Here is a 22,932-nt window from a genome sequence, read left to right on the forward strand (position 1 = left end):
TAAGATCATGCCCTCTAGTTCTAGTCTCCCCCACCAGTGGAAACATCCTCCCTGCATCCACCTTGTCAAGCCCCCTCATAATCTTATACGTTTCTGTAAGATCACCTCTCATTCTTCTGAATTCCAATGCGTAGATGCCCAACCTACTCAATCTTTCCTCATAATTCAACCCCCTCATCCCCAGGATCAATCTAGTGAACCTTCTCTGAACTGCCTCCAAAGCAAGAATATCCTTTCTTAAATATGGAAACTAAAACTGCATGCAGTATTCCAGGTGTGGCATCACCAATACCCTGTACAATTGTAACAAGACTTCCCTGCTTTTATACTCCATCCCTTTTGTAATAAAGGCCAAGATTCCATTGGCCTTCCTGATCACTTGCTGTACCTGCACACTATCCTTTTGTGTTTCATGCACAAGTACCCCCAGGTCCCGCTGTACTGCAGCACTTTGCAATCTTTCTCCATTTAAATAATAACTTGCTCCTTGATTTTTTTCTGCCAAAGTGCATGACATTATACTCCATCTGCCAAATTCTTTCCCACTCACTTAGCCTGTCGATGTCCTCCTGCAGCCTTTTTATGTCCTCCTCACACATTGCCCTTCCTCCCATCTTTGTATCGTCAGCAAACTTGGCTACATTATACTCAGTCCCCTCTTCCAAGTCGTTAATATAGATTGTAAATAGTTGAGGTCCCAGCACTGATCCCTGCGGCACCCCACTCATTACTGATTGCCAACCAGAGAATGAACCATTTATCCCGGCTCTCTGTTTTCTGTTTGTCAGCCAATCTTCTATCCATGCTAATTTATTACCCCCAATCCGGTAAACTTTTATCTTGTGCCGTAACCTTTTGTGTGGCACCTTTCAAATGCCTTCTGGAAGTCCAAATACACCACATCCACTGGTTCCCCTTATAGGGGAGGACAAAAAAACCCTTATTTTACCCAGAAGGAAAAGGGCTGTGGGATCGGTCTGTGCAGTGAATTGAAACCGAGACGGTTTGACCTTGGCAGAGCAGTGATTGGACGGGGGAGGACACCGGAGGGCCAATGGTGGGACAGAGTCAGCCTGAAGCATGGGGCTTTCAAGCCACTGGGAGAGCACTTTCTCGAAAACTGTGGGACTGACTCATCGCTATTATCGGGCTATTGTCTTCCCCATGTTTACACTATGGAAGGAAATTATGCAGACCTTCAGAAAACTAGGGAACCCAAAACAAACCAAGGGCCTACACAATGGCTACAGGAGGCCAACCCAATCAACCCCTACTCAAACCTTGAGTAGGTTAGAGAAAACTGAATTGGAGGGAAATTATGCAGACCTTCAGAAAACTAGGGAACCCAAAACAACCCAAGGGCCTACACAATGGCTACAGGAGGCCAACGCAATCAAAACCCACTTAAACCTTGAGTAGGTTATCAGTAGAAAAAACCCGCAATAAACTAAAACTGCTGCATTTTTCAAAATCACAATGCCCATCAATGGGAAGGATCGATTTCAGCACGAGAGGTGGACTGGATAATCTGGCTATAAAAAGGGTTTCTGACGCATTGTGTATGGTTCCCTGCTCTCGTGATCCAACAACCAGCAAGCCTCTCGACACTGAAGGAAAACCAGTGTCCGAAGACACCAAAGATAGAAAAAACAAACCACCAGACTGCAGAAGGCGCAGTAGTGAGTATAACCTCTGGTCCCCAGAACTCCCAACTCAGTTAGGCCAGGAAAGGTGGGAGGTTGGGCATTGTACTGCTAAACTTGTGTAAAGATTTTTATTGTGTCCGTTTAGTGGGATTTAGGGGGATTGTTTTGTTGGTGTATTGCTGTTTGTTGAGATACACCTTGTCAAATAAATTGGAAGCCTAAGTTCCTCTTGGAATCACCTTGTCTCAGTTCTATTGTATTACATCTCCTGATCGTGAGTCTTATGTCAGAACAGTGTAAAGGAAGCTGGGAGTGCCTCGAAAATGCTCAACTGTGTGTCACAGGCTAAGGAAGAAGGGGTTAGGAGTGTTTGACACTCACAGGTGCCTCACAGGCTAGGCATAAGCTGTGGGGATGCACGAGTCTCAAAACCCCCTTCATAAGACGTGGGCATAATCTCTCCAGGGGTGCTCTTGCAGCACTCAGGGTACCTCACAGGCCAGGCATAAGCTGTGAGGGCAGAAGCCCAGAGAGAGACACCCAAGGCACAACAACACTCCCCGAGAACCACTTACACCCTTTATCCACCCTGTTCATTACATCCTCAAAGAATTCCAGAAAATTTGTCAAACATGACTTCCCCTTCATAAATCCATGCTGACTTTGCCTGACCAAATTTTGCTTTTCCAAATGTCCTGTTACTGGGGGTACTTGTGCATGAAACAAAATAGGTTAGTATGCAGATACAGCAAGTGATCACGAAGGTTAATGGAATCTTGGCCTTTATTGCAAAGGGGATGGAGTATAAAAGCAAGTAAGTCTTGTAACAGTTGTATAGGGTATTGGTGAGGCCACACCTGGAATACTGCATACAGTTTTGGTTTCCATATTTACGAAAGGCTATACTTGCTTTGGAAGCAGTTCAGGGAAGGTTCACAAGGTTGATTCTAGAGATAATGGGGGTGACATATGAGGAAAGTTTGAGTAGGTTGAGCCTTTACTCATTGGAATTCAGAAGAATGAGAGGTAATCTTATCGAAACGTATAAGATTATGAGGGGGCTTGACAAGGTGGATGCAGAGAGGTTGTTTCCGCTGATCGGGGAGACTAGAACTAGAGGGCATAATCTTAGAATAAGGGGCCGCCCATTTAAAACTGAGTTGAGGAGAAATTTCTTCTCTCAGAGGGTTGTGGATCTGTGGAATTAGCTGCCTCAGAGAGCTGTGGAAGCTGGGACATTGAATAAATTTAAGACAGAAATAAACAGTTTCTTGAATGATAAGGGAATAAGGGATTATGGAGAGCGGGCAGGGAAGTGGACCTGAGTCCATGATCAGATCAGCCATGATCGTATTAAATGGTGGAGCAGACTCGAGGGGCTGTATGGCCTTCTCCTGCTCCTATTTCTTATGTTCTTATGTTCTTATGCTTCAACTGTATAAAACACTAGTTAGACCACAGCTAGAGTACTGCATGCAGTTCTGGTCACCACATTACAGGAAAGATATGATTGCACTAGAGCGGGTACAAAGGAGATTTACGAGACTGTTGCCTGGACTGGAGAATTTTAGCTATGAGTAAAGATTGGATAGGCTGGGATTGCTTTCTTCGGAACAGAGGATGCTGAGGGGAGTCCTAATTGAGGTGTATAAAGTTATGAGGGGCCGAGATAGAGTTGATAGGGCGGACCTATTTCATTTATCAGAGGGGTCAACAACCAGGGGACATAGATTTAAAGTAATTGGAAAGAGGTTTAGAGGGGATTTGAGGGGAATTTTTTCACCAAGAGGATAGTGGAGGTCTGGAACTCACTGCCTGAAAGGGTGGTAGAGGCAGAACCCCTGTGTGGTACAAGGCTACAGACCAAGAAAGTGGGATTAGGACGGATAGCTCTTTTACCTGGAACAGAGACAATGAGCCTCCTTCCGTGCTGTAAATTTCTATGATTCTATGATATGGAGCCAAGGCGGGTAAATGCTACAGATCAGATATGATCAAATTGAATAGCTGAGCAGGCTGAACAGGCTGGAGGGGCTGAATGGCCTACTCATGTTCCTGTTCCCTGTAGGGATACACGCTAGTTACCTCAATCAAGAGAACCTAGGTGTAGCTTAGCAGAGGCAAGACTTGGGCAGCTTGAAGTGCATGCAGGGTTCTGCTGGAGTTTAACCAGCTAAAATCATGTAGTTTATCAGTGCAAAGCACTGTAGTTCAACCAGGGCCACTCTACTTGTTAGGATACTGGCTTGCAGGGTTATCTGGAGTTTCTGGAACAGAGAGTTCCCCATACTCTGGGATGCCTCAGTGCCTGAAGGGAGAGCTCCCCAATGGAAAATTTGAATGGTTTGCTTTACTGCCAAAGTTCACAAACTGAGGGTGGGGGGGGGGGGGGGTGGCGTGTGAGGAAGTGTGACAAGGTTATCGGGGATGCGAGGAGGATGGGCTGGTCTAGAGTTCGAGCTGTATCTCAGATACCCCATTATGGAAGATTACTTTATCAAAACTTGTTACATCTGTAACATTTTTCAGTTTTGATGAAAGATCAGCGACCTAAAACGTTAACACTGTTTTTCTCTTTCCCACAGATACTGCCTGACCTGCAGAGTGTTTCCAGCATTATCGTGTTTATATTTCAGATTTCCAGCATTCGCAGTATTTTTCCTTTGTAATTATGAAAAAAAGAGGTTATATATGAGGCAGAACTTTCCATGGCCCAATGCCATCAGCAGGGCCTCGCACGTAGCGGGCAGCATATTGAAAATTCACTGCCAACTGTGAACGCCCACCAGTGGCACAGGGGCCTGGAAAATGATGCCCAATATTTTAAAACATTAAGGAAGAACAAAGCAGAGGGTGCCTCCAAGAACAATCACATAATTATGGTTCCAAAAAAGGCATACACTCTGAATGATTTCTTCCTGAGAGACAGCAGACGTTTTTATAAATATCCTGTTATGCTTCGAAAAAGAGTTTCGACATCTTATCCAGAAAAATTACATGATAAACTGAAAAGTATATGGAAGAATTTTTACTGGAAATCTTCATGTGACTTTCAATCAGTCACAAAGCAAGTTGTGAAAATCTCCAGAGATGGATCACATTGTAAATTCCACCTGCTTCTAATTAGAGGATAGATTGTTTGCTGGACTTTCCAGAGAGAACATCACATGGATCGCCTTTAAGCACTGACAATTTATATTCCATTTTGATAGGCTTTGGAAAATGAATCATTGGAACTTCATATTAAAGGAAATTAGTCCAGAAAAAGCAATAGCAAACTGTTTTAACTGGCTTTTAAAGATCACACAATTAATGTGATCAGAGACAAGACAGGAACCAACAGTGTGCATTAAGCAACAACCTTTTGGCACCTCTAAACTTCCTAGCAGAAGGTCACTGTTAATACCATTGTGCAAAATTTTCTGGTATCCAAAATCTAGATGTTGATGTAATGACAGACAGCTTGTGTCGTGGTCCATGCAGGAGTTGCTCTAGCTGCCTGCCCCTCTTCCGCGACCTTGTCTTCGCCCAGGGGGCTCTGGAGAAGGGAGCAGGTGGTGTCCACCGACCGGTATGCTTGAGGCCTTCCACGATTGGTGGGCGTAGTGGATAGTGTAAAAAACATTATTATTTAAGTTATTACTTTCCTTTGCGTTATGATTTAGTTGACTATTCATTGTGCCCCTCTAAAAAGGGGGCAATTTTTCTTGTTTGAAGACACTGGAGTGTCAATTACCGTTTATTAAAGAAAAGGCAGACAGCTTATGTCTCGAGTTACAGATGCTTAAGTTTGGGACTTTAATGGAAATTATATGTGTGGTTATGACCAACTGTGTAAATAATTAAGAGGCTATAAACTAACACACATACGTTTATCATTGCTCTCAGGATCAATCTTATGGTTGGTGTTTCATGCTTTGCGCTGAAAATGTACACGGAGGTGTAAATAAAATGACTTTAGATACAATTTAACATGTTTTAAAATCTTGACATTATATTTGTGAAATTGATGGATTTTAAGCAATATTGGAATTGATGTTGTGAACTCTGGGGCCCCCATGTGGCCTGTGTTAGACTGTGTCTTTACCTCAAAAGCAGTCATTGTGTGTACTGTTCATTTTTGTTCTCTGTGTTCTGGACACTTGAGGAGGAGTTGGTGCAGAGTATTGGATCCTGAAGTGACTCTTGGATATGGTGGTTACATTGATGTACCACGAGTCCTCTGCCCTGAGAATAAGTTGCTGCCTACTAAGACACATTAGCCACAATTGTAACCTGGGATGAGAGGTGAGAGTGGGGCCAGCGTGAAGGCAGAATAATTTCAAATCCCCGAGCCTCATTAATATAGTCTGAGATCACCACCACGGACCCACGGGAAAGGTCCCCGCCAGTCAGGTAAGTAAATTTGTGGGGGGGGGGGGGGGGGTTGCTCCAATTGTGAACGTGGTGGGGGAAGGGGTGAGGAGCCCAGCACAGGGGAGGCCAGAGTTTTCCTTGTGGGGGCAGGAGGCTCCGCCTGGCCGACAAAGGAACCATATAAATATTTAACTTCTTACTTATCCGGTTCTCTTCTTGGCCTGAAACTCTTTGGCGCTTGGAGTTCCTGGCGAGCACAGCACCAGGTGCCGAATGTTGGGGTCTGAATGACATCATCATACCCCACCTTTTGCATTTCAACAAAGGCCTTGCCTACCAGAGCTGAGGGCCTAACACACTGCCCAGAACACACTTTTTGATATGGCATGCAGCGCGGTAAACTGGCCAGTGAGGTGCATGCTATCGCAAATTGAACCCCCTGCATGACTCGTTCTTGTAGGCTGTGGGAGTTAAAATGCAGACATTGATGTTTGAGTAGTTATTCCAATTAAATCCAAATCTTTTTTTCTGGAAATCAATTGCGAGGCGGTGAAGAGTATTTAAGAGTATTATTGTATTAGTTTGAGAGTAGCACAGCGCCATTTACAGATGTAAGAATTACAGATGTGAATATTTGTTTTCCTTGATAAAGTGATGCTGAGATATTCTGCACAACTAGTGAACTTACATAGCAATTTAGAGAGCATAACCTTCCAATGGCTGGCTAATAAACTGACTAATATACCGCTGGCTAATATACAGTAGCTTTTGCTTTCAGCCAATGCCCTGTTCAGAATGAGGATCCAGACTTTTTTTGAGTTTGAGTTGTGGAGAGCACAAACATAGAAACATAGAAAATAGGTGCAGGAGTAGGCCATTCGGCCCTTCGAGCCTGCACCACTATTCAATATGATCATGGCTGATCATGCAACTTCAGTACCCCATTCCTGCTTTCTTTCCATACCCCTTGATCCTTTTAGCCGTACGGGCCTCATCTAACTCCCTTTTGAATATATCTAACGAACTGGCCTCAACAACTTTCTGCGGTAGAGAATTCCACAGGTTCACAACTCTCTGAGTGAAGAAGTTTCTCCTCATCTCGGTCCTAAATAGCTCACTCCTTATCCTTAGACTGTGATCCCTGGGTTCTGGACTTCCCCAACATTGGGAATATTCTTCCTGCATCTAACCTGTCCAATCCTGTCAGAATTTTATATGTTTCTGTGAGATCCCCTCTCATTATTCGAAATTCCAATGAATATAAGCCTAGTTGATCCAGTCTTTCTTCACATGTCAGTCCTGCCATCCCAGGAATCAGTCTGGTGAACCTTCGCTGTACTCCCTCAATAGCAAGAATGTCCTTCCTCAGATTAGGAAACCATAACTGTACACAAAATTCAAGGTGTGGCCTCACCAAGGCCCTGTACAACTGCAGCAAGATCTCCCTGCTCCTATACTCAAATCCTCTCGCTATGAAGGCCAACATGCCATTTGCCTTCTTCACTACCTGCTGTACCTGCATGTCAACTTTCAATGACTCATGTACCATGACACCCAGATCTCGTTGCACCTCCCCTTTTCCTAATTTGTCACCATTCAGATAATATTCTGACTCCCTGTTTTTGCCACCAAAGTGGATAACCTCACATTTATCCACATTATACTGCATTTGTCATGCATTTGCCCACTCACCTAGGTATTCTTAAAGTCGAAGACAAAACCCAATGATAAAAGTAGACCATCAAGAAATACCGATTCTGTACCCTTTCACAGCAGGCCACCAGATCTTTATACATATTTAAAAGGCTGTCTTTGTTGGTGAAGCTATCGTTTGAGAAAAATGGTTGCCAATGCTACAGTGGTGGACAAAAATGGTTCTGGCAAATGGCACTGTGCACATGCTGAGAAACTCTGAGTAACTTTTTGATGCATTTTCTCTTTTGATTGATGCATCTGAACTCAATGCACTTTTGTACATTTGATTTGATGCTCACTCAACGCCCCCATAAAGGGAGTGAAATTTATTTCAATTTATTTATCCCTTCTGCCATTCCCGCTCATATTACAAAGAAATGGTCTATATCATAATTATAAAATATTAACGTTGACATTTGTACATGACTGCACAGTCTGCTCCCATTGCATTTTATCGGAGAGAAGCAATGAATAGGAGATTTAATAAGTTCTCTGGTCTGCAAATCTAACATAAGAAAATAATTAAACTGGTCTGCTCCTGTTAGCAAATCAGCACCCGATGCAATTCTGCAGGAATGTATGCTTCTCTCAGTGAAAGTGCAGCAGGAATGTGTTTTCTAAAATTACACCAGCAGTATCTGTGCACTGGAATTAAAAGCCTCCTTGACACAAAAACAGCACAGCAGAAATTGCAGGCGTTTCCCTAAATTTTTGCGAAGGAATTGCGAGCTGTTGTGGATATTTATTGGTATTCTATGTTACTAAGTTTGATAAATTGTTTCAAAATTATTTATACAGTTGTCACAGTGGTAGTCCAGGCTATGCAGGCAATAGACCAGCCGGGGTGAATTGTGGGTACAATTTATTGCCGTCCCGCGGCCTGTGCGGCATAGAGTATCTTTGTGCGCATCTAGTATGAGGATAATTAAGCTCAGCTGTGATACCCTCCAAGATTGAAGAGACTGCTGAAACTGACTGTTTCGGTCTAGACATAAAGAACAGCCACTTGGTTGGGGCATCATAAGTGCGCCATACTGCACTATAGGTCATCACTAAGCCTATATTTTTGTTCTTTGCATTATGGATTCTGAGATTTTAAAAGCTCAATGAGGGTAGGAGCAGTGGACTGGTTGCTCCCAGTTGAGCGGAGTCAATGTCAATCATGCTTTCAATATCTTTGCATTTCCATCTAGTTTGCTCTAGGAACATATTCTTCATACATAGCCGTTACTCCAGGCAAGAAGATTTAGGTGCTGATTTTAATCGACCACTCTCTGCCCATTGCTAACCAAGCTATGTTTCCTGTCACCTCCTTCATTCTTCCTCACAGTCATGCCACCTAACTTAGTATCATCGGCAAATTTTGATTGAATTCTTCTTGTGCCTATCTGAGTTATTTATATAAATGGAAAAGAGCCCAGCACTGATCCCTGGGGCACACCACTACACACCTCCTCACCCCACAATCTCTGCTATCTATCCCACCAATCTCTCTATGTCCACGCGGTTACACTTCCTTCAAAACCGTGGCCCTGAAATTCCGTGCCGTTTTCAGCAGTTCAATCAGGGCAACTTGGTTCTTGGCCAGCAAGCTGGAATGTAAGCTGGTTTCCTGACCCCCAAATTGACCCTCTCTCCCCGAATTTCTCCGTGGAATGTCGCAGTTCCTGCAATCTACCTGTTAAGTCCTCATGCATCTAAATCAAATCTAAGTAAATTAGCGCAGTGGCACTGAAGCCCTGAATGTCCTGGATTGATGCTCACAATGAATTAGGGATAAATTAGAGTGAGAAATATAAAGCTTAACTGAGACTGGTAGAAGTTAGGCGTTTTTAAGCCTGAAGACTGCTGAAAGTTTGAGTAATAATTACTGCAGCTAGAAATGTCTTTTGGACCGATTTTCTTTTTTTTATTTTGCACTGAGCCTTGGAACTGCTTCTGACAGCCTGTGGGAGTGTGAGACAAGCAGGAGATTTTCATCGCTCCCTCGCCCACAGAGGTCTTCCTAGGAGCATTGAAGAGATATGAAGGAGTACACTTCATCAAAGAGCCAATAGGGGTACTGTACCAACGACTGCATGGGGGCCTGAAGCCTTGGTCACCTGCCCATACTGTCTCTGAGTATGAAGGCAATGACTGCACTTAACTTTTGTGGCACTGGTTAATTTCAGGAAGCATTGGATGATCTATGCCAGGATGCCATATGGATATGTATATTCATCAGGTGACTGACACACTTTTCAGGAGAGCTGAGGAATTCATAAGAACATAAGAAATAGGAGCAGAAATAGGCCACACGGCCCCTCGAGCCTGATAGTCCTTACTATACAGTATAAATGCACACGAGGCCCATGCTTGAGAGGTCAGTCTGTGACCTGTCCTTTATTCCATAGCACTCAAGTGATGGAAGTGGCTGGAGCTTCCCCTTTTGTACCTGAAGGCCCAGGTTAGGAGTGTCTTCCACCTAGTGGTCATTGTTCTCACAGTGTACAACTTAGATCAGATTATACATGGGTTACATTGCTGGTTGAATACATGACATCACCTCCCCCCCAAAGTCTTATTGGGATCACAGGTTGAGTCTCTCTGGTGGTTTACGCTCTCTTGTAGAGTGCCTGAGTTGGGGCTCCGGTTGTTGGGCGCTGGCCTGAGTGTCTGCTGTTTGCAGTGCCTCAGGCCTGTCCGGACTGCCCACAGTGACTGGGCTCTCCTCCCTTTGGTTCCAGTGTTCGGTCACCTGTGGTGGAGTGAACTCTACATCGTGTTCTTCCTCTGCTTCTTCTATGGGGTTGCTGAACCTCCTTTTCGTTTGATCCACGTGTTTGCGGCAGATTTGTCCATTGGTAAGTTTAACTACCAGAATCCTATTTCCCTCTTTGGCAATCACAGTGCCTGCGAGCCATTTGGGCCCTGCAGCGTAGTTGAGGACAAAAACAGGATCATTTACGTCAATACATCGCGCCCTCGCATTCCTGTCATGGTAGTCATATTGTGGCTGGCGCCTGCTCTCGACAATTTCTTTCATGGTGGGGTGTATAAGGGATAACCTGCTTTTGAGCGTCCTTTTCACTAGCAGCTCTGCGGGTGGAACCCCTGTGAGCGAGTGTGGTCGGGATCTATAGGCCAACAGGAGGCGTGATAAGTGTTTTTGTAGGGAACCCCCTTGGATTCTGAGCATCCCCTGTTTGATTATCTGCACTGCTCGTTCTGCCTGGCCGTTTGAGGCCGGCTTGAACGGTGCCGTTCTGACATGGTTAATTCCATTGCCTGCCATGAAGTCCTGGAATTCAGTGCTTGTGAAGCATGGGCCATTGTCGCTGACCAAGACGTCCGGTACCGTGGGCAGCGAACATTGCCCGTAGACTTTCTACCGTGGCAGAGGATGTGCTTGAATTTAAAATATCACACTCGATCCATTTGGAGTAGGCGTCTACTACAACCAAAAACATTTTTCCCATGAAAGGACCTGCGTAGTCCACATGGATGTGTGACCAAGGCTTGGCGGGCCATGGCCAGGGGCTAAGGGGAGCTTCCCTGGGCGCATTGCCAGCTGGGCACACGTGTTGCACCTGCGAACACAAAGTTCCAGATCTGCGTCTATCCCTGGCCACCAAACGTGTGACCTGGCAATTGCCTTCATCGTGACAATGCCCGGGTGCTCATTGTGGAGTTCTCTGATGAACACTTCTCTGCCCATCTGGGGCATGACTACGCGGTTTCCCCACAGTAGGCAATCGGCCTGAATCGAGAGTTCATCCCTGCGCCTGTGAAATGGTTTAAATTCCTCAGGGCATGCCCTGTACGTGGCTGCCCAGTTCCCATTCAGGACACATTTCTTGACTCGAGACAATAGCGGGTCTCTATTTGTCCAGACTTTAATCTGACGGGCTGTCACGTGAGCCTTCGCTTCCGAAAGTTTCAACAGCCATGACCATCTCAGCAGCATGCTCGGTAGCCCCTTCAGTGGTGGCTAGTGGGAGCCTGCTGAGTGCATCGGCGCAGTTTTCGGTGCCCGGTCTGTGCCGAATTGTATAGTCATAGGCGGCTAATGTGAGTGCCCATCTCTGTATGCGAGCTGATGCGTTTGCATTTATGGCCTTGTTGTCGGCCAAAAGGGACGTTAGGGGTTTGTGATCTGTCTCCAGCTCAAATCTCCTGCCAAACATGTACTGGTGCATTTTCTTTACAGCATATACACATATGAGCGCATCCTTTTCTACCATCCCGTAACCCCTTTCTGCCTGGGACAGACTCCTGGAGGCATAAGCTACCGGCTGTAATTGACCCTTGACATTGACATGCTGCAACACACACCCGACACCATAGGATGACGCATCGCACGTTAACACAAGTTTCTTACATGGGTCGTATAGTGTTAACAGAGTGTTGGAACATAACAAATTGCGTGCTCTATTAAAAGCCCTTTCCTGGCTGTCCCCCCAGACCCATTCGCGACCTTTGCGTAGGAGCACGTGTAGCGGCTCTAGCAGCGTGCTCAATCTGGGAAGAAAGTTACCAAAAAAGTTCAGGAGCCCCAGGAACGAACGCAACTCCGTCGTGTTACGGGGTCTGGGTGCTCTCTGGATCGCTTCCGTCTTGGATGCAGTAAGGCTGATCCCGTCTGCTGCTACCCTCATCCCCAGGAATTCTACCTCTGGAGCTAGGAAGATGCACTTCGCCTTTTTCAGTTGCAGCCCTACCCCGGTCCAGTCTGTGTAGCACCTCCTCCAGGTTGTGGAGGTATTCTTCAGTATCGTAACCCGTGATGAGGATGTCGTCCTGAAAAACCACCGTCCCTGGAATCGACTTGAGGAGGCTTTCCATATTTCGTTGGAAGATCGCGGCGGCTGAGCGAATCCCGAATGGACATCTGTTGTACTCAAACAACCCTTTGTGTGTCGTGATGGTGGTCAGCTTCTTCGACTCACTCGCCAGCTCCTGGGTCATATAAGCTGAAGTCAGGTCCAATTTTGAAAAAAGTTTGCCACCGGATAGCGTCGCAAAGAGGTCCTCCGCTATCCGGTAGCGGGTACTGGTCTTGGAGTGACATCCGATTGATGGTGGCCTTGTAATCACCACGTATCCTGACCGACCCATCCACCTTGAGCACCGGCACAATCGGGCTCGCCCAGTCACTGAATTCGACTGGCGAGATGATGCCTTCCCTCAGCAGGCGGTCCAATTCGCCTTCTATCTTTGCCCGCATCATGTACGGCACCGCTCTGGCCTTGTGGTGTACTGACATGGCGTCCGGGTTTATGTGAATCACTACCTTGGCCCCCATGAAAGTGTCGATGCTGGGTTGAAATAATGAGTCAAATTTGACAAGGATCTGTGAGCATGATACTCGCTCCACAGAGGAAATTGCATTGACATCGCCCCATTTCCAGTTCATGACAGCAAGCCAACTGCTCTCCAGTAGTGCGGGACCGTCCCCTGGGACAATCCAGAGTGGCAACCTGTTCTCCGAATCTTTGTGGGTCACGACTACCGTGGCACTGCCTTGCACCGAAATGATCTGCTTTGTGTAAGTCCGTAGCTGTGCGTCAATCGGCGATAATTTTGGCCTCCTGGCCTTGGACGCCCACAACTTTTCGAACTGTTTGATACCCATCAGGGACTGGCTGGCCCCCGTGTCTAGCTCCATTGATACTGGGATGCCATTGAGGAGCACTTTCATCATTATCGGTGGCGTCCTGGTGTATGAACTGTATACGTGCTCCACATGAACTCGCTGAACTTCAGCTTCCAGCGATTTCCCCTAGTGTTCATTTCTGCAATTTCTGCAGGTATTTTGCTCATCTCTGCAACCTCCGGCTGAGTGTGTGCCTCCATGCCTCCAACATGAGCTGTTGTTGGAAACAAAAGGTCCCTTGCCAGTCGATTGTCCCTGACTGCATCTGTTATTGTCCTTGAGTGCGCTATTCACAGGTGTTGATGGCCCCATTACTGGCCGCATTGTCCCTTGCAATGGCGTGAATCACCGTTCAGCTTGCCATTGTCTCTGTTGAACTCCCCCTCTGGGTTCGACTACATGTTGGGGCATGCTCGATTGCCCCTGTCTGCCTGGAGAACTGTGTGCTGCTTTAACAATGTTGAATATCTGTCCCAACCATTCCTTAACACAGTAACTCTCGTCTGTTCTGCTAGTGGCCATGCTCGCGTGGTTTAAATCCCAGTTTCGCGTCGCCATTGATAGGTCCTTACTGTACAGTATAAATGCACACGAGGCCCATGCTTGAGAGAAGGTCAGTCTGTGACCTGTCCTTTATTCCTTAGCACTCAAGTGATGAAGGTGGGTGGAGCTTCCCCTTTTGTACCTGAAGGCCCAGGTTAGGAGTGTTTCCCACCTAGTGGTCATTGTTCTCACAGTGTACAACTTAGATCAGATTATACATGGGTTACATTGCTGGTTGAATACATGACAGAGCCTGCTCTGCCATTTAATATGATCATGGCTGATCCGATCATAGACTCAGGTCCACTTCTTTGCCCGCTCTCCACAACCCCTTATCATTTAAGAAACTGTCTATTTTTGTCTTAAATTTATTCAATGTCCCAGTTTCCACAGCTCTCTGAGGCGGCAAATTCCACAGATCCACAACCCTCTGAGAAAATAAATTTCTCCTCATCTCAGTTTTAAATGGGTGGCCCCTTATTCTAGTTCTAGTCTCCCCTATCAGTGGAAACATCCTCTCTGCATCCACCTTGTCAAGCCCCCTCATAATCTGATACATTTCGATAAGATCACCTCTCATTCTTCTGAATTCTAATGAGTAAAGGCCCAACCTGCTCAACCTTTCCTCATAGGTCAACCCCCTCATCTCCGGAATCAACCTTGTGAACCTTCTCTGAACTACCTCCAAAGCAAGTATATCCTTTCGTAAATATGGAAACCAAAACTGCACGCAGTATTCCAGGTTGGCCTCACCAATACCCTGTACAACTGTAGCAAGACTTCCCTGCTTTTATACTCCATCCCCTTTGCAAGATTCCATTGGCCTTCCTGATCACTTGCTGTACCTGCATACTAACCTTCTGTGTTTCATGCACAAGTACCCCCAGGTCCCGCTGTACTGCAGCACTTTGCAATTTTTCATCATTTAAATAATAACTTGCTCTTTGATTTTTTTGTGCCAAAGTGCATGACCTCACACTTTCAAACATTATACTCCATCTGACAAATTTCTGCCCACTCACTTAGCCTGACTATGTCCTTTTGCAGATTTTTTGTGTCCTCCTCACACATTGCTTTTCCTCTCATCTTTGTATCGCAACTTAGTTACGTTACACTCGGTCCTTCTTCCAAGTCATTAATATAAATTGTAAATAGTTGGGGTCCCAGCACTGATCCCTGCGGCACCCCACTAGTTATTGATTGCCAACCCGAGAATGAACCTTTTATCCCGACTCTCTGTTTTCTGTTCGTTAGCCAATCCTCTATCCATGCTAATATATTATCCCCAACCCCGTGAACTTTTATCTTGTGCAGTACCCTTTTATGTGGCACCTTGTCAAATGCCTTCTGGAAGTCCAAATACACCACATCCACTGGTTCCCCTTTATCCACCCTGTTTGTTACATCCTCAAAGAATTCCAGCAAATTTGTCAAACCTGACTTCCCCCTTCATAAATCCATGCTGACTGCCTGACCAAATTTTGCTTTTCCAAATGTCCTGCTACTGCTTCTATAATAATGGACTCCAACATCTTCCCAACCAGAGATGTTAAGGTAATCCAATGGCATTGTTTTATGTGGTTTTCTGGCTTTCTAAAGGATCTGAGTGCAAAAGGTGGCACGCACATTGCTTTGCTAGTTCCTACAGTGAAAGGGCTGTCACTCCTTGAGTATAGACATTGTGTGTAAAAAAATTTGCAAATGATCCTGTATATCCATGCAAGATTTGTTGCGTTTCATGATGCATTCATCCTTTAAAATTCAGCCCTCTGTAGGCTCTTTATGTCACAATTCTGATCTGTAGAAAATTTTGCTCTTCAATACAAAATGTAAACAAGTGAATTAAAGTAATTGGAAGATGCTGAACATTCAGCACTGTGTTTGCAACCTTGTCGCTCTTCTATTCCGGTAAAACTGCACTCTAACTTTGTGCACCTTTTATGCAATTGTAAAGATTGTTCCTGTACTTATTATTTTGTGGACAGTAATTGTTGATAGGAGCAATATTTATTCTTTAGACCTTCTCCCCTATGTTGCACATACATCCCAGAGAGTAATGGTGATTTTCCATGGTTCTGAGCATAACAAATTTAATATCCACTTGCATCCATTTCTGCATTAAAAAAACATCCTATTTGTTTCTGTTCACAGACATTAAAAACTAGATTTTCTGCTTGAGCAGAATTGGGGCACATCTTATGGTCGCAATTTCACCACCTGTGGCAAGACCGGGGCGGGCAGCATCGGTGGCATGTGGGAAACTCGCTCCCGGCTCCATCCCGCCATCTCGAAGCAATCTTCCATTGATGGGGCTTGGTAAGACCGCCCTGCGAGGTTCCCGGCCAATTAACAGGAAGCGGGTCTGATGATGCCATCTGATGATGTGTCATCAGCCGGTTTCCTTAAAGGGACCATGTCCACGTTGATTTTGACAGTTCTTCTGTCAGTTTTCTGCAGCATTGATCTGCTGCAAACACTGAGCAGCACTGCATGGAAGTGCACAATGGCACCTAGGCTCTCCCATCACTCCCTCCAGATGCTTATGGAAGGAGTCACAGCAAGCAAGAAGGTTCTCTTCCCTTTCAATGGGTGGAAGAGAACTCCCCAGCACCCCACTGCTGGTTGTACATTGCACAGGAGGACACAAGAAGGGAACGTCGTCAGGAGGAGCTGGCTGCAGTGGCACAAACTTTTCAATGATCTCAGTAGATCACGAAATGTTATTGCAAAGTCACACTCAAACTCATCCTGCTGTGCCACTCATCACATCCCCATCACTCTGCTTTCCCTACTCTACCCCGGCACATCCTTACTAACACCAACTTATCTTGCAACTCCACCCATCCCTCTCTGTCTATCTACATTATCAGTTCCCCATCTCCGTAGACACCTCTCATACTAACCCTCATCCTTTTCCAATCATACCAACTAACAACACACAAGGATAGGCACTTGGGTCCTTTAGCTGGTATCCATGTAAAGTTTATGTTGATGTGTTGTCAAACATTGAAAGCATTATTTTGGACAGATTTGTGGGCACCTTTGGAAGTGGCTTAATGAGTTGTAGTGAATGGTGAGACATAAGGATACCCCCTGTAATGGTGATGAGTGTGAAAGGAATGGGTTGGATATTGCAGGGATGCTTTATGATGCTGGTGTGGAGTGGTGCCAACCTGTAAAAACTACACTTAGATGGTCACCAAAGTGGGTACTGAAGGTAGTGAATTGATCTGACATGTAAAATGGTCCAGATTAAAAGGGCTTATCAGTATTAGCAGGTTGTGAGGATTCGGAAGTTCCTCCACCTCAAGATAAGGATTGTAAAATATTGCCTATTCACAGATTGTATGTAAAACTCGCTTATGAATGATGGAAAATGGCCGTATAACATAAAATGAAAACTTTAGATATTTAAGACTTTAAAGGAACGGCATAGAATCAGGTTAAAGGGAGTAGCTTTGCTTGCATGCTTATCTTATAAAGAATGCAGAACTAGCTATGAGAAACCAGGACAAGGTTAACACTGTAGAATAACACATTCCAAAAAGGCTGAGGTTGGCTCACCTCCAATAGAGAAATAAAAATGCTACAAGACCACTCAGCAGCCAGTTTGATAAGGGTTAACGAATCAACGTAGTTCCGTAGATCAGTTGTAAGCCAACCGGTAGCTGGGAACGAGTGTTCACGAGGTCGCCATGCCTCGAAAACTGTATAACTTTGTGTGTAGAAGCATTGTTCATTGAAGGTTCATTTGGAATGCTTCCCCTGCATATGCTTGAATAAAGCTCGGAATATTGATCCAAGGTTTCGTCGGAGTGATTCCATGGTCACTATATAGGCTGGTTTTGAATCCTTATTTCAGGGAACCCACCTTGAAGAAGAGAAGTCTTCTTTTTACACCAACACGCATCATGTGGCAGTCAGAGTGTACAATGTGAAGTGAAGACAATGTAGCCATGGTGAGGCCATCCTTGGCCTCCCGGGCAGCAATATGGTCGGGTGCTGATGCCCTGCGCCCTGTGCAGCATCAGGTGATTGCGGAGAAGGTTGGAGTTGTTGGTGATGCTAGTGTGTTTAGTGATGTTGGTGTTGGGGCTGATTGTGGTGGGATTCTGAGGACCAATGTGAGGTTTTTTCAAGGGCACCGATGCAGCTGGAATAGATGGCAGGTGAGGTTGAGATAACAGACGCGATCTGTCAATGGTGAGAGAGGTTGCTCTAAGGAGGTGACAGTGAATAGAGAGTTCACTGCAAACACTTCCAAACTACATACAGCTCAAAAGTTTCTTCCAAAACCTGAAGGCTTCAGCTTCTGACATTGGAAAGTGAACAGCTGTGAAATTCCATGGCTTTTGTACCACTTTTGCATCTGTCAACTAGGCAAAGTATCGGAGAGTCACTGAGAACCCGACACTCACCTGGCGTGTTCCCCAAGGGACGACAAACTCACCAAAAGGTTGGTAAAATTGTAAGTGCCTGCTTTTAATCCTCTTAAGTAGCATTCAACTACCTGTTAACTACCTTAATTAACTGGCCTGCCGCTTGATGTCAGGTCCAACAGTTGAGAAACCGACACGGAGGCGTATTGAGAGCGGGATTCCCAACCCGCTGTCGATCAGGGCCATTTTAACAGCGGGCCCGTCTCCTAACCCGCACTCGCAGGGCTGGGAAGATTCTGGCCAATTTGTGTGGTGACAGCTCTATTTTCCACAAACCTCAGCCAATTTTTGGCTCTTGGATAATTGCGTCATTTTGGGGAGCTCTCTGACCTTCCGCTTGACATAGAGCTACAGAATGTTGCGCAGGCCTGCTGCAGTATAGTGTTTCTGGCAGCACTGGCACTGCTGCTATCAATCTGATAAAGCATTTCAAATATTTTTCAATGTGGTATCAAAGACTATGCAATCAATCGCTTGCATCTAGCGTTGCTATGGCTCAAATGAGGGAAATACATCAGATGCTGTACTCATTTGTGGATTATTACAATGCTCCCACCCATATAGGGGCAGTCATATTTTCTGTCCCCCGTCACTTCTGGCATTATATCATGGAAATGCAAGGGCCAGCAGGGTTTCTATTTCTAATTCTGAAGGTTACTCTGTCACTACAGGAAGAAGGGAGAAGAAAAACATAAGCAATTTACCCATTCCTGCTGCAGCCTTTTAACTGCCTCTACCAGCGTAGGTAACCCCAGCTCCCAGTGTGTGAGCTCTCACCCTACCTCCGGGGCCTCGCTCTTCAGAATAATTAACAAACACGCCGGAATAATTAATGAGCACAATGGAATAATTAATGAGTGCACTCGAATAATTAACGAGCTCACTGGGTTAATTCGCGAGAACAGTAGAATAAGTAATGAGCACACTGGAATAATTAATGAGCACCAACGGTTTCACCAGTAATGCCTGTGGGGATACAGTGGAGGTAAAATTCAACTACAATAGGGACACAGAATGGGCGGTAGCAGATCGACCACCTATTATGTAACCCGCTGACTTTTCCTTTCCATTAAATTCAACAGAAAGAAAATTGTGTGGCGGGGTGGAGAGTGGGGGTTGTGTTGGGGGGGGGGGGTGGGGGGTGGTGTAACAGGCAGCCAATCCACCAATGCTTATTTTGCACCTCCACCAAAATTGAATTTGACCCACTGTGATCATCATCATCATCATCATAGTCAGTCCCTCAGAATCGAGGAAGACTTGCTTCCGCTCTAAAAATGAGTCCTTAGGTGACTGAACAGTCCAATACGAGAACCACAGTCCCTATCACAGGTGGGACAGAGAGTCGTTGAGGGAAGGGGTGGGTGGGACTGGTTTGTCGCATGCTCTTTCCGCTGCCTGCGCTTGATTTCTGCACGCTCTCGGCGATAAGACTCGAGGCGCTCAGTGCCCTCCCGGATGGATTTCCTCCACTTAGGGCGGTCTTTGGCCAGGGAGTACCAGGTGTCAGTGGGGATGTTGCACTTTATCTGGGAGGCTTTGAGGGTGTCCTTGTAACGTTTCCTTTGCCCACCTTTGGCTCGTTTGCCGTGAAGGAGTTCCAAGTAGAGCGCTTGCTTTGGAAGTCTCATGTCCGGCATGCGAACAATGTGGCCTGCCCAGCGGAGCTGAGAGAGTGTAGTCAGTGCTTCAATGCTGGGGATGTTGGCCTGGTCAAGGACGCTAACGTTGGTGCGTCTGTCCTCCCAGGGGATTTTCAAGATCTTGCGGAGCCATCGTTGGTGGTATTTCTCCAGCGACTTGAGGTGTTTGCTGTACATGGTCCATGTCTCTGAGCCATACAGTAGGGCGGTTATTATTACAGCCCTGTAGACCATGAGTTTGGTGGCAGATTTGAGGGCCTGGTCTTCAAACACTCTTTTCCTCAGGCGGCCGAAGGCTGCACTGGTGCACTGGAGGCGGTGCTGAATCTCGTCGTCAATGTCTGCTCTTGTTGTTAAGAGGCTCCCGAGGTATGGGAAATGGTCCCACATTGTCCAGGGCTGCGCGGTGGATCTTGATGACTGGAGGGCAGTGCTGTGCAGCGAGGACAAGCTGGTGGAGGACCTTTGTCTTACGGATGTTTAGTGTAAGGCCCATGCTTTCGTACGCCTCAGTAAATACGTTGACTATGACTTGGAGTTCTGCATGTGCTCGACGACAGAGGTTGGGGTGGTCTTAGACCTGGCCTGGAGACAACAAAGGTTGAACAGGTTCCCACTGATTCTGTAGTTTAGTTCTACTTCAGCAGGGAGCTTGTTGACTGTGAGATGGAGCATGGCAGCGAGGAAGATTGAGAAGAGGGTTGGGGCAATGACGCAGTCCTATTTGACCCCGGTCCGGACGTGGATTGGGTCTGTAATGGATCCATTGGTAGAGATCACAGCCTGTATGTCGTCGTGGAGCAGGCAAAGGATGGTGACGAACTTTTGGGGGCATCAGCAACGGAGGACGATGCTCCATAGACCCTCGCGGTTGACAGTGTGAAAGAGCTGCCGCTGTTCCCTGCATTTTTCCTGAGGCTGTTGCGCTGTAAAAATCATGTCCGTTGTGCCTCGTAGGTGACGAAATCCGCACGGTGACCCTGGGAGGAGCTCCTCAGCCACAGGGAGAAGACGGTTGAGGAGGACTCTAGTGACAACTTTCCCAGTGGCTGGTAACAGGGGGATTCCTCTGTAGTTCCCGCAGTAGGACTTGTCCCCTTTTTTAAAGATGGTCACGATCACTGCATCTCTGAGATTTCCTCAACCCACTGTGAGCCGGATTGTTAGTTGAGCACCAGTCCCACCCCAGAGCTCACTAATCAAATTAGTTGGGCACATTTTGTGAAGTGTTTCGTCTGGAAAAAGGATGGTATGTGTCTACCAAATGCAGTTTTTAAAACATGCAAATACCGACTTACCTCGAAAGATTTTCCAGTTTCGATTTTGCAAATTCCAGGCTTTTTCTTTCCACGTGTTCATGTGGTGTGTGTGCCAGGAGCTCATGGAGTGTTATTATATAACGGGGGATCTAGAATTGTACAACAGGAAAAGACATAAAGTTGGTGAGAAAGAAAATAAAACATCATTCTTAAAAACACACATGGGTAGATTCTGCTGTGGGCAGGCATCATGGACTTCTGTGACAAAATCCCATGAATTTCTACACTTGTTGCCTGCAACACAATTTGTTGTCTGAGCATCCTAAGTCCCAGAGGCAGTGTAAATACTGGTTTCTGAGTTGATCTGAATAGTACCAAATTGCTTGCTGTAATACCGATGTTTAGCACTGTTGTAAATGCCATTAGTTTGTAATTTTCAGATTTAGAATTTCCTTCAGAGATACTCGGGCATGCTCCCTCCTGGCGTGGTGATAACCAACTGCAATGGGAGGAAAGTACATTCAGCGCAGAGCTAAATGGTGGGATGAAAATAAAAATGTCAAATATTGTTTATAGACCCATAGAGACAGCTATAAAATCATGGCCCAAAAAATTACTATCAAAATAACACAAGGCTAATAGCGCTCTCTGTTATTTAAGCGCAAGTGGCTCAAGAGAGAGCAGCTGCACGATTAAATGCGGCAATTGAAAAGTAGGCACTCCGCCATTCTGCCGACAGCTTTGCAAAAACGGCATCTCATTGTCTGGCTCCTCATTCAAATGCATTGAGTGGCGTGAAGTTGCTGTATTTGCATTATAGATAGAAAGTAAACTCGCCACAGAAAGTTAAGTCAAGTCAGTTCATGTTTAAGTATCCTTTTAACAATATGATCAGTGTTAATTACTGCCAGTCAACCTCTCTGGTACTGAAAATTAACTATTACAAGTGTAGAATCTCATTCCTTCAGATTTTCATTGTTGGGGATTTATTTAAAATGCAATTGTTTTAACTTTTTCTTTCTGTTCCTTTTTCCGCTCTCTCTTTATCCAATCTTTCTTTCCCTCTCTTTATTTCTCGTTCTGTAATTGATTTGACATTGAATTCACCCACTCTAAATTACACTTCCTTATTCAGACATTGCACTGTACCTCAATCTGATTGGTTGAGGAGATGCACAGATTCTTGCACAAGTCACTCAGATCCCAGACACCCTGTAGAGGGCACTGCGACATTTCCATCTCACAATTTCAGTAACTTGTCATGCAGAATATCATGGAGATCAAGTAGCATGCCTAACAAATGGCGGGTGCCATTTGTTGATTGGTTACAGGAATTTTTTGGCCCATATCTTTGAAGTTCTGTCCATTTAAAACACAACTCCAGCCATTAAAATGGAGGGAAAAAAATTGAGAATCAGTGATATGGGTCATTCCTTTTACATTTGCTTTAGCAACACTAAGGTTAAAAACAAAGTTGGGGGTGAGTGAGTATCACCGCCAAACTTCTCCGACCGAGATATTTTGCCCCCATGGGTTCTAAAACATTGCTGTCAGTGTGGGTGTCAAGTGCACAATGGCCAAGTAACCCCAAAGAAAAACAGGACAGTAATGTAACCACACACTACAGAATCCAGGCTACTGAGTTGTATAGCAGTCAAACACTCAAGAGAATAAATGCGTCAGATACTCTGGTTATAATTCCTTGTGAAAGATATT

The 22,932-nt window shown here is 45.5% G+C and overlaps 1 protein-coding gene across 1 annotated transcript in view; it reads right to left on the reverse strand.

The window, feature by feature from the left end:
* rasgrf2b (Ras protein-specific guanine nucleotide-releasing factor 2b) overlaps positions 1-22,932 on the reverse strand; it is a 404,619-nt gene that overhangs the window by 180,404 nt on the left and 201,283 nt on the right. Inside the window, exon 8 of the mRNA XM_070867471.1 lies at positions 21,256-21,365. Coding sequence (XP_070723572.1) covers positions 21,256-21,365 — 110 coding nt within the window. The remainder of the gene's footprint in view (positions 1-21,255; positions 21,366-22,932) is intronic.

Source organism: Pristiophorus japonicus, chromosome 1 (assembly GCF_044704955.1).
Source record: "Pristiophorus japonicus isolate sPriJap1 chromosome 1, sPriJap1.hap1, whole genome shotgun sequence".
In the NCBI taxonomy this organism is placed as follows: Eukaryota; Metazoa; Chordata; class Chondrichthyes; family Pristiophoridae; genus Pristiophorus; species Pristiophorus japonicus.